At 43.4% G+C, this 12,993-nt stretch overlaps 1 protein-coding gene across 1 annotated transcript; it reads left to right on the plus strand.

Annotated features, from left to right (window-relative positions):
• The first annotated feature begins 519 nt into the window (after positions 1–519).
• Positions 520–10,369, plus strand: OTUD6B (OTU deubiquitinase 6B). The gene is made up of 7 exons (XM_033155545.1): positions 520–652; positions 5,158–5,312; positions 6,614–6,706; positions 7,578–7,890; positions 8,836–8,897; positions 9,547–9,653; positions 10,045–10,369. Exons 1-7 carry the CDS (start codon positions 535–537, stop codon positions 10,127–10,129), a joined length of 933 nt encoding a protein of 310 aa, XP_033011436.1. The 5' UTR covers positions 520–534; the 3' UTR covers positions 10,130–10,369.
• The last annotated feature ends 2,624 nt before the right edge of the window (positions 10,370–12,993 follow it).

A 12,993-nucleotide genomic window follows, 5' to 3' on the forward strand; every position in this document is an offset into this window, starting at 1 on the left:
CCCTTCCAACCATATGAGGGGAAACTCCGATTAACAACAACAACAATTTTATTGTTTTTAATCCCGCTCATCTGGCTGGATTTGCCCAGCCGCTCCAGCAAAAGATAAAAAATAATAAAAAATACTGTATCAGACACTAAAAACTTCCCCGAACTTCAGATGTTTGCTAAATATTGTATATATATTTTATCCCCCTGACACCTAATGGGAAGTAAATTCTCACTAAGATAAATTACCAAATTTGTTTCTGCTGCTGCCGCTGCCGCCCAGTCACAGCTGTAGACAGAAATCCTGAGAAAGTCAGCGCAGCAATCGCTCTTCACTTTTCCTAGCTCCACAGTCACGCGGCTGCGCAGTCCTCCATCGCCAGGAGTCTATGGTCTCTCGCCGGTCTCGCGGCGATGGAGCCGGGGGCGCGTGCGCCGAGTCCCTTCCGCTCCTTTTCCAACGCCTGGGGGCGGGGCCTCGCGACAAGCGGGGCGGGGCCAGCCGTGGCCGAGAGCCGTCCGGGTGAAGGAGTCACGGCGGGCCGCCATGGACGGGCCCGGGGAAGGAGAAGAGCCGGGCGCTGCAGAAGAAGCGGCGGGGGCGGCGGCGGGAGGCCTGGAGCTGCTCGCCCGGCGGCAGCGCAAGGAGAAGCGCGAGCTGCAAGGTGAGGGCGGCCCGAGGGGAGGGAGCCGGCTGGGGAAGAGAGGCCGAGAGAAGAGCAAGGATGGCAGGCAGGCGCTGCTGCTGCTGAGTGAGGAAACCCCATGAAAGGCGCGGGGGGGGGGGCAGCCGGGTTGCTAGGTAGCCAGGAAACGAGGGCTTTGTGGGTGGGCGAGTTTCACTTAACAGGTAACTGGATATGCAGCGCCTAGACTTTGGAACTCCCCGCCTGTTGATACCGAGCAGGCGCCTTCTCGGTACTTTTTTCGGCGCCTGCTGAAAACTTCCTTGGAGGTTTCTAAGCAGAGGTTGGATGACCATCTGTAATGCACGAGATTCCTGCATTGCAGGGGGTTAGACTACATCAGTGGTTCCCAACCTTTTTTGGCCATGCCCCACCTAAGCATCTCTAACATGCTGGTGACACCCCCCACCCCCCACCCCGACATATAATTCAGTGTGGTGTAGTGGTTAAGAGCGGTAGACTCGTAATCTGGGGAACCGGGTTCGTGTCTCCGCTCCTCCACATGCAGCTGCTGGGTGACCTTGGGCTAGTCACACTTCTCTGAAGTCTCTCAGCCCCACTCACCTCACAGAGTGTTTGTTGTGGGGGAGGAAGGGAAAGGAGAATGTGAGCGGCTTTGAGACTCCTTCGGGTAGTGAAAAGCGGGATATCAAATCCAAACTCTTCTTCTTCTTCTTATTCAAAAAGTGAACTCCTATTCACGTGGAGGAAGCCTAAAAGGCCATTCACTGTTTATAACTCATTTTCAAATTGACCCCCTTAAAAATCAAATTGCCCCCTTGTGGGGCGTGGGGCCCACGTTGGGAACCACTGGACTACATGATCGCTGGGGTGTCCTCCAACTCTATGATTCTGTTATTTTTGTTGGGACAAGCCCACCTGGAAGCTTAGGAAGTTACGGGAACCTTAATCTGCTTTTTGTTTTAAGTTTTGCACATTGCAAATTCTTCTATATTTCATTGTTTTGTCTCCTTGTAAACCGCTTTGTGGGTTTTTTTTTTACAATCAAGCGGTATATAAATTTTATGAAATGAATGAATAGAAGCAGGAGGAAGGCTCATGGCACCTTCAACACCTAACAGGGTCAGTGTATCTGGCAAAGTAAATGTATGCAGCTGCCCCATATAACACAGGTTCTCTGGTTCACCCCTAGAACAAATGCACAGGGCTGGTTTTGACCCTGGAAGGGGGGAAGCTTTGGATAAGATGGCTTCCTTGGTTGGGTAGGCCTCCTCTTTCTGGAGCTGATGGCTCACCCAGAAGCAAGAGCTAGATCTTGCCCCACCTCCTCACTCTTGCCACTGTTCATGTGGTGAGCGCTGCCAGACAGGAGTTGCTGAGGGCCAAGTAGGGTTGCTAGCTGACCCCCTGCAAGGATGTGGGCCTCTGCAGGTGCCCAGTGATGCTGACTTTCTGATAATGGGGCCCTGCAAATATGACACCTTAAATATAAAACAGGAAAAAGACATGAGATGTGTTACGGCACGTGGGCTTTTGTAGGTTAGATCCTGCTTCATAGGATGAAGTGGGCTCTTGTTCATGAACTTTAATGTGCTAGTAGAGAAGTATGTTTCATCTTTTAAGGAGTTGGAGTTCTTATTGCCAAATACACTGTAATGAATCCAAATAAGAACTCGGGCCTAAAGTTTTAACCAAAAAGCATACGTTTACTCGTAAGTAATTCCCAATGTAATATCAATTCTGTAAAGAATTACAGTCTTAAACATAAAATAGTTTCATATGGAAATTTTCCTTGAAGTCTTCTAAAGATAGATGTCAAGGCTTCTCAAATACGTGTCAGATATAAACCAGGGAGACCAGGACAGGGCCCCGTTTCGGCATGGATGCCTTCTTCAGCTTGTTTTTTATGATAGAAGTATATGAAAAATATATATGTAAAATATATATATGGTGTCTGTTTCTTTGAAGAAACAGACACCATATATATTTTTCATATACTTCTATCATAAAAAACAAGCTGAAGAAGGCATCCATGCCGAAACGGGGCCCTGTCCTGGTCTCCCTGGTTTATATCTGACACGTATTTGAGAAGCCTTGACATCTATCTTTAGAAGACTTCAAGGAAAATTTCCATATGAAACTATTTTATGTTTAAGACTGTAATTCTTTACAGAATTGATATTACATTGGGAATTACTTACGAGTAAACGTATGCTTTTTGGTTAAAACTTTAGGCCCGAGTTCTTATTTGGATTCATCTTTTAAGGAGGCACAAGCCTCTTGCAGCACAATCCTACTCGTGTCTCCTAAGAAATAAGTCCAATTCGGTTCAGTGGGAGTCCTCACTCCCAGGTAAGTGTTGTATAGGCTTGCAGCCTCAGGTCTGTAGCAAACACAGCTATGTGCTTTCTGAAGCTGGTGTCGCCCAGTTTTTGTTGGACTCCAACTCCCAGCCTACATGACCAGGGGACAGGAGATGGTTGCTGTCATCTGTCTGTCTCGAGAGACAATGGTGTGCGCCTCCAGGGGGTGAAGCCAAACTGCTGCGTTAAGCAGCACCGAAGTGACCTCTCCAGAGCACAAGCCTAGGCAGTGTGTATGGAAAGCTGGATTTGTTATTGGGGGGCAGGTTCAGCTGCTACTGAAGATGTGATATGAGGTGCTGCTGGTGCCTCACATTTGCAAAATCATATTGCAAATCTTGGCATGGCAGTGGCTATGGAATCTGGAGCAAGTCCAGCTTGCAGCACAGGAGACAGGGAGGGAATCATGTTCTCTTGTTCTGACGCTGACCCTATTACTGGATCACATGCTGCCTGTTGACATTGCACCACAGCCCACGAGATGGGGTGCCAGTTTCCAAAGCCCACAAACAGTTTTTTTGCTGTGGAGCTTCGATTAGCATTTATGACGCATTAGCAATTCCACAGATGTGTTCAGAGCACTTTCTGCAGTGGACCTCAAAGGTGGGGGAGCTGCAGCAGTGCTGGTGTTGCTGAGGTTAATGTGAGAAGCCTAAAATCAGGCTGGAAAGAGTCTGCAGGCTGTGGCTTCTTGTCACATCCTGCATTGTCACAGCTCTCTTGCTTAGCTTTGTGGTACCAGAAGGAGCATGGTGCATTGTAGGTTTTGTTATGTTTGCTAGGGCTAGTAGCAGTCGTGAATATTCTAATCTATATATTTTAAATGCTGCTGTATACGTGTATATACATGTATGGTATTTGTTGTGCAAATTTTAATGTATTACTTTTGTATTGTTGATTTAGTGAGCTGGTCTGTGACCGTAAAATAAATTCAATTCATTCTTTGCTCCAGGGATAGGGAAACTGGCCATCAAGGTGGAGCTGAACTGCACCTTTCCATCAGCCCCACCCAGCCAGCATGACCAGTTCTCCAGAAACACCTGGAGGGCCACAGGTTCCCCATCACTGTTTTACTTCACTGCGTAGTCTGAACACATCATCCAGATTAAAACACACACACACACACACACACACACACACACAGTCATACCTTGGTTGAGGAACGAAATCTGTTCCAGAAGTCCGTTTGAAAAGGAAGGCGCAGCTTCCAATTGGCTGCAGGAGCTTCCTGCACTCAGTCGGAAGCCGCGGAAGCCGCGTCAGACGTTCAGGTTCCAAAGAACATTCGCAAACTCGAACACTCACTTCCTGGTTTGCAGCGATTCGGAGCTAAAACATTTGAGTCGCGAGGCGTTCATCAACCAAGGTACACGTTTCAGTCACACATGTTTCAGAGCATAGAACTCTGCATGTGCATTTGTGTACTTTGAGACTTTTTTTGTAAAAAGCAACTAATAAATAATATTAAGCAAGACCAGATTTTATTTAGTTGTTTTTTTTAAATCGGCCTGTCCTTGCATAGTTCCAAACAGTTCATTGGATTTCATTCCAGCCTGGTTTCACCTTTTGAATGTGTTCAGAAGGCAGTGGTTTTGTAGATAGTATAAGATTTATTTGTGTATTTTTTGTATTTGTTTTGTTAGTTTTTCTTATAAAATGAATAAATATTATTATAAAAAAAACAGAAGGCAGTGGTTTTGTTCCCTACCTGGCATGTATAAGGTTCATGCACAATAAGCATTGTAGTTAATAGCAATGTGACTGAGGCAGGTCCCCCCCTGAAATAGATACTTTCTGCAATATGGGTTTACAGTGCAGTTACATTAGCCAGGCATATACATTGTAAGATGTTGTTAAATGCATTTTTTTCTGTTAAAGTGCAACGATTTCTAGCTGTGCAGCAGAACTTCCCTTGTGTGCCCCTAAATTTGTTCTGTGGGTTCTCCCAATTCTCTGGAGCAGATTTGGGAGGGTGTCGGGCACAAAAAAAGAGGGAGTTCTGTTGCACACATGGAACATGTGCTTTGGATACGGCCTATTATGTCACACCTGCAGTGTAGTAATGTTAAACTTAATGATGGCCAGCTTTCCAATTATGAACAGTGACATGCATAATTGCTAGGCACTCACCAGTTGTCTCACTGATTTGTGCTTCTGCAGCCAAAATCCAAGGAATGAAAAATGCCGTTCCAAAGAATGACAAAAAGAGAAGAAAACAGCTGTCTGATGAGGTTGCCAAACTGGAGGCCGAGCTGGAACAGAAACACAAGGGGGAACTAAAGAAGCTAAAGGAGACACTAACTGAACAGAATAAAGTACGTGTTGAGGGGCACTCCATTTTCAAAGCTCTGTTGGCATAATATCCACTGAAACGACGTTTGAACGTTGCTTATTTCTAACTTGCTAAGGAATTGGGTTTCAGTGCTGCGACGCCATTTTTGTTTTTTACTTTGGCCATGATAAATCTTATTTCACCTTAAATGCACAGTGAACGAATGATCGCTAAAAACATATCTGATTTTGGGAAGCCGCACTGTATAAAAGTAGATGAGTTGGGTTACTTCTGTGAAGCGTGATCATATGCTCAATAAATGATTGTTTATTTGCTGGCAAATGCTGATGTTCTAGTTCCCAAGGCAAATTGATCTTGCTTGCTGGTGTAATCAAATGACAGCAAATGTCTAACTTGCTTTCCATAATACCTGGGATACAGATTAGCTCTCTTTGTAGGTTGGGGAAGGATTTGGACTGCTATAATTTGAATGATAACTGCAGAAGGGGGGAACATGATCTAGCCAGCAGGCTAGATCCTCACCTCTCTCACCCTTAGCAGGCCAATTTTGATGGTGGACAAGGTTGCCCACCTGTCAATCATTATGATGTCAGGTGGCAACTCCAAATCAGCTGATCAGTGTCAATAGCAAGCCCCATTGGCTTTCAAAGAAGTTTGCTGTCAATAAGCCCTACTTACCAAGGAGCATTTGGGAGAGCACTTTAAGCTCCAGATTGTTCCTTAGCAGCTGTTTCTTTACCTGCCCTTCCTCCGATATCACATACGATGCCAGGTGTTGCACAGGTGTTGCACCTGGTGTCACACCTGGTGTCGCTTGGGGAAAACGGCTTTGTGGGCCAATCTGACCTGCAGGTCGAAGGTTTCCCACTTCTGCAGTAGTCCCTTGGGATGTTGGAATGCAAGATGACTATTCTTCCTACAGCAGACTCGCACAGACTTTATGCAATTTGTACCAGTTTTCTGCATAATCCATCTTCCTGCATCTTATCTAGCCTACAGTATGAGACAGGGGCCACATATTGTGCAGGCTGAAGTACTAAGAATTATTGGTTTGCACCATCCTTATGCTAACAGAGCTGGATGTCTTAAGCCATAGTTTAGAGTCTGAATGATACTTCTGGAGTGGTACATAAATTGCTTGTTGGGACCACTAGACAATGAATATTAAATAGGTTGGGTGGTAAACTGTGGTATGAATGGCATGAAATGTTAAGGAACTGAAACTCCAGATGTATGCACTACAACTTACCCTGAAAATTAGAGGGTGGCAAGTTCAAGAAACTAGTCGCTGCACATTTTACATAATTCTCATTTGTCATTTAGGAAGATGCTGCAGTTATAGATATTGCAAGACTGGAGCTTGAGGACATGGAACAGATTCAGCCTCCTAGAATAACAAAAGCACAGAAGAGGCGGGTAAGGTGCTTAACAATGTGAATGTTGTCTTGATTAGACAGTGAGCAACATACAGACCCAGGTGCAAGATCCAGCTGCTTCCGTGAGAGATCTTGTGTCCCCAGGGTGGCTCTGGGACCTGGTTTCAGTCCCGTGGCCCAGATCAGGTAGAGAGGGGTTAGAGACCCCTTCATCTCCTTGCATGTTATCCCGTTAAGTCTCTTCTGGTCCTTCAAGCCTCTTTCATGTATACCCACAATTGACTACAGCTAACTGTACGCGGGTGGCGCTGTGGGTTAAACCACAGAGCCTAGGGCTTGCTGATCAGAAGGTCGGCGGTTCGAATCCCCGCTACGAGGTGAGCTCCCGTTGCTCAGTCCCAGCTCCTGCCCACCTAGAAGTTTGAAAGCATGTCAAAATGCAAGTAGATAAATAGGTACCGCTCTGGCGGGAAGGTAAATGGCATTTCCGTGCGCTGCTCTGGTTCGCCAGAAGCGGCTTAGTCATGCTGGCCACATGACCCGGAAGCTGTACGCCGGCTCCCTCGGCCAGTAACGCGAGATGAGCGCCACAACCCCAGAGTCAGACACGACTTGACCTAATGATCAAGGGTCCCTTTACCTTTAATTGACCCCATCTTTGGAACTGGATTCCAAGAAATGCTCATAGTGACCTTTCTGAAAGGCAAACGATGTAACTGAAATCTCTGAATAAGTTTCAGTACTCCCCTTAACTTGTGCAACTTTATTGCTTTGCTTTTTGCACCATTCTGTCAGTAGAATTGAGCTGTGAATCACGAGCAACTGAGACCCCTTTTAATAAGCATATAATATTAGTTCATGATATGGACAAATGTGATGTCGCAGTGCATTTTACCGTTTTCAAACCACAGGATAAAAAAGCAGCCATGGAAAAAGAAAGAGAAGAAAGAATCGCAGAAGCAGAGATAGAAAATTTAACAGGAGCTAGGCATCTTGAAAGTCAAAAACTCGCACATAGTTTAGCCACGAGGCAATTGGAAATTAAGCAGATCCCATCTGATGGCCACTGCATGTACAGAGCTATTGAAGATCAACTCAAGGAGCAACAAAATTCCTGGACTGTTGCAACGCTTAGAAGTCAAACGGCAGAGTACATGAAAAGTCACGTGGATGACTTCCTACCATTTCTAACTAACCCAAATACAGGAGATCTGTACAGTCATGGTAAGTAAACTGCTTCCTCCACTGTGTGCATATTTCTGTTGTTACAGAGAAAATTGGCACCAAGTCTGCTTACCAGGTATCAGTGGCACAGATGTGTTAATTAAACTGTAAGGACCCCAACTGCTGCAACCCAATCTTACTTACGCTTCTCAGAAGTTAGTCTTTCTGTGTTTATTGCATGTTTCCTTTAGGTAAATATGTACTGGACGACAAGTGTGTGTGTGTGTGTGTGTGTGTGTGTGTGTGTGTAATAGACCAATTGCAATAAGATGTAAAGGCATTACTTACTATTATTACCTATGGCAGGAGTGGGGAACTTTTCACCCTCCAGATGTTACTGAACTCCCATCAGCCCCAACAAGCATCACCAATGGCCAGGGATGCTGGGGGTTGAAGTTCAGTAACATCTGGAGGGCCAAAGGGTCCCACACCTGACATGTGGCTCTAAGCACATCAGAGGGGCTGAGACTTTAAGAATATCTTAATGACTGTGACCTAAATCCAATACAGGGTTAAACTTGATTAAGCCCACTGAAACCAGTGGACTTAAGCATGCTTAAAACTCTGCATTAGATTAAAGCTTTGTTTGTTAAAGCTTTCCCCCACTAAACTGTCTCTGTGTAACCAAGGGAAACATCCCAAAGCAGAACCTCTGTGCAATCTAGGAGAAGCACAAACTATTACAGTAAACGTGTTATTGGCAAATCTGCCAATACCTTTTATAATATTTATTGACTTTGTCATTTCACAGAACACTGCTTGGTCCTTTGCTCATTTCTTTCCTTTTATCTATCTTTGCCTTCAGCCTGTTTCCTCTTTGCCTTGCGTATTACTATGCAAAGTTCTGTTCTTCTGCATACTTTAATTGCCAATGTAAGCTTTCCTTTTTGGGCTTGCTCTGTTTTCCAACATTCAAATTAAAAATGGTGCACTTTCCCCCTCCAGAGGAATTTGAAAAATACTGCCATGATATAGCAAACACAGCTGCCTGGGGTGGCCAGTTGGAAGTAAGTATCATGCCCTGCTCTTTCCTAATATCTTAAATGCCAATGTCTGTTCGTTTTGAGTCTTTAGAATATTCCCAAATCTTCAAGAGAGGCTGGGAAACCTGTGACCCTTCCATCGTTTTTCTCCACTCCTGTCAGTCCCAGCCAGCATGGCCAGCGGTCAGGAAAGATGGGAATCCAGTAACAGTTTTCCCCACTCTCCTTTTACAATAAAGAAATTGCTTCAGGTTTAGGCAGTTCTTACTGCAGAGATCATCAAGAGCATTTCTCTTCTATTTATATGGTAGAAGAACAGTTCTACTTTGTAAAAGGTTTACTGCCATAATCTGGTCCCATTCATACCACATGCTATGCTGATTGCATCTCTCTGGCACACTGAGACCGCTGTCATGTCAATATGAATTAGTAACCTAATTTTATTAAGATAATAAAAAAGGGAAAAATCATATTTGCAGTGATGATTTTTTTAAATAAACGTCTCAAACAATATAGGTTTCAGAGCAAAATTATGTTGTTCAAAGAACTGATTAGAACACTTACTTTAAAAAAAATGCTTAAATTTTGTTGTAAGCCGCTTAATGCTGTGTGCTACAAAGATAACTACAAATCTCATACATTTATTTATTTTTTATGTAATTGTGCCTTGCAGCTAAGGGCTCTATCGCACATCTTGCAAACGCCGATTGAAGTTGTACAAATGGATTCCCCACCTATAGTTGTTGGTGAGGAATACAGGAGAAAACCACTAATACTTGTGTAAGTAGATACTTTAAACACTGGGGCTCAAAGGAGTTCTGTGTTTGAAGAAGTATGTAAGTGACTGAAAACATTGGTTGAATTATGTATTTAAGGGTACCTTGGAGTAAGACCATTGAATTCAGTGAGACATATTATGGGTAAACAGTCATAGTAGCATCGGAGGAAGGGTCAACTAGCTGTCTGGAGCAGATTTCAGAGGGGGGAGCTGGGAGGGAGAGACGATAGCTGAAAATGGTTTTTCTTCTCTGTTCTACTGTTGGAAGGCTTACCATCAGCTGAGCAACACCACTGGAAATAAAACCATTGGATGCATCTATGTGTGCATGCATGCTATTTGTTTGGAAGACATCTTTGTAATTGCTATAACACCTGTTGTTTTTGCTTCTAGGTATATGAGACATGCATATGGATTAGGAGAACATTATAATTCTGTAAAACCTCTAATGGACACACCTACAGAAAATGAAAGTTAGTACAGGATTCATCAGAAGATATGATGAGTGCATCTTTGCACTTTACGCTGCTTATCTTTGGATAGGTTTTAAAATTCTGCTCAAGTTGTGTTTTTTTTTACAAGACAATGAGGGTTTGGGGATATATATCAGATTTGTTGTATGAACTGTTAATTCTAATTTAAATCATGTTTTAAACAAAATATTCCCCAAGGTGTTTGTAATGTAACTAATAAATTGTGTATTACAGATTCCCCCCCATTTGCATTCAATCCTCTCTTTTAGTAGCAAAAACAATGGTATATGTACCACGGCTATACAACTCTCCAACTATTATAAACAGCAGCCATTCAATAATTGCAGCTAAAACACGATGGGAATATTTAACAATGTGCAATTGCTAAAAAACCTGGTGATACTAGGAGATGGTTGCATGATGCTTCTTTAGGTCAAAGATATTTTAACCATTGTTGTGACTTTAAAAAAACACCTTTTGCTGAAATCTTCAGAGAACCTCCCTGCCCAGCTTAAATGGGGTTGCACATCCAAACATAACTGCCTCAGAGGCTCAGAAAGACATTCCTGGTTATAAGAAACAGCCCTGTAATATTGTGTCAGGCCATTAGTCTACCTAGTTCATTTGTCCACATTGACTGGCAGTGGCCTTCCAGGTTTCAGACAGGACTCTTCCAGCCCTACCTAGAGACTGAATCTTGTACCTTTTCCCAGTCAAACAAATGTGTTCTACCATCAAGCTATACCCCTTCCCTTTTACATAGACTTTGGTTTGTTCTTTAATAGGATGGCTACTACTTTCTGCAGTCGCAGTAAAGGCAATATGGAATAAGAATGAATTTTGTTGCTGCTCCTGGTTTCCGATTCAAACAGAGCCCCTACACAGTCACCTCTGGAGTGCATGGCATTCTTTCCAAACTTGGTTGTGAAGTGACCCTCCATGTTTTATTTAAAACATACATATGGCTGTCCTGATTCCCAGAGCAGCAGCAGGTCAAATGCTGCCATATTTCAAGAATAGGAAGAACCATATGCTTTCCATATAGAGATACTAATTCACACAAGCAGTACCTTCATATGAGCTATGTCAGACTGAGGGCCGTCACATGCCTAAACCAGCCCTACACTTGTTAGATATAAAAGCCCAAATATTTGAAGTAGCAGCTTCAATTAAAACTGCTACTTACAGGGAGTGCTTCAGATGCAGCTGCCAGTTATAAAACATCCCTACAAATAATTAAACTTCTATGGAGAACAATAAAAAATACTTGCACAGTATATTGAAAGCACTCAGCATCATTCAGTTGCATTTTTAATATTTAAGAGAACGTTTTTCTTTTGTCTTCAGGGCTGTCACAATAGTAGTTGGAATTAAATATAGCTGTTTAAAATACTTGCAAATGAGAAGTTGGAATTTACTGTAAAGAAATATGTATCTGCTGTTGTCTTCCACTAAATCAGGCTTCCTCAACCTCGGCCCTCCAGATGTTTTCCGCCTACAACTCCCATGATCCCTAGCTAGCAGTACCAGTGGTCAGGAATGATGGGAATTGTAGTCTCAAAACATTTGGAGGGCCGAGGTTGAGGAAGCCTGGCCTAATGTTTCCACTGCTTAAGATAAATGAGGCAAAGATCTGGAAATTTGTGGCAAATCCCACACCCCACCACTTTGCATTTGTTCCCTTGTAACTGCCTTGGCCTGTGTTATTTCCGCACCATTGTTTTGGTCTTTTATAAGTTCTGTGTTATGTTTGGTCAGGAGCAGGTTCAACTTTGGATATAAATTTTTATAGAAAAGCAGATTAAGAATTGATTTATACTTTCTCTCCCAGTAGCTGCATTCTATTGCAGAGTGCCTATTGTTGATAGCAGCCAGAAAGGGTCTTCTACCCCATCAGTAACCATGGCTACTGTAGCAAAAGCAAATAGAGGCTGGCAAGGGAAGAGCTCCCCCCAAAACCACACACCCCGCAATGTTAGCCTGGGCTATTTCCAAAATACAAATTAATGAAGCTGGGGAGGGGTTCTGAAGGTTTGCTCACTGCTCTCTACAAATAGGTAGCCGTGTTGGTCTGCCATAGTCAAAAAAATAAATAAATCCTTCCAGTAGCACCTTAGAGACCAACTAAGTTTGTTCTTGGTATGAGCTTTCGTGCGCATGCACACTTCTTCAGATACACTGAAACAGAAGTCACCAGACCCTTATATATAGTGGGAGAGTGAGGAGGGCTATTACTCAGAAGGGTGGTGGGAATGTGTGATTGGCTGATGGGTGTGGAAAACCTGTTGACGACTGTTAACAACTGCAATTAGTCTTAAAGGAAAAAGCAAGGGAGGAGATGGCTAAACATAGCTTTGTCTCTACAAATTACAGTAAAAGTTGCTTAGGGTGCTGGTGGAGGGAGATTTTATACATTTGTAAAACGGAATACATGCACTGTTTTTAGGGATGCACCATTTCATCAGAGTTAAAAACTTTTTATTGAAAAAGTGCCCTGATTATTATTCAGACAGATTAATAGATTAAAAAAAAAAAAAACCCGCCGTAGCACCATCTTAAAGCAGCCATCACTTTCCTCATGCATATATATAAATATATACAAAGCCAGTTTTCCTGTGCTTGAGTTCCTGGGACTAAAGATTTATTTAGTTTTGCTGTAAAAGAAACTTTTGAAAAACATGGAGTTAGAAGAAATAATGTATGTGGAACTATTCCTGTAGTTTTGCATTAGCACGTGCAGAAGGTTCAATCTTCTGCATCTCCAGGCAGGTCTGGGAGAAAAACGTGCCTGAAACCAGGGGAAGACGCTGCCAGTCAGTGTAGACAGTACTGAGCTAGATGGCAGCTTCCAATGTTCCTATGTCCCAGC

The sequence above is a fragment of the Lacerta agilis genome, chromosome 7, assembly GCF_009819535.1.
Source record: "Lacerta agilis isolate rLacAgi1 chromosome 7, rLacAgi1.pri, whole genome shotgun sequence".
Classification (NCBI taxonomy): Eukaryota; Metazoa; Chordata; class Lepidosauria; order Squamata; family Lacertidae; genus Lacerta; species Lacerta agilis.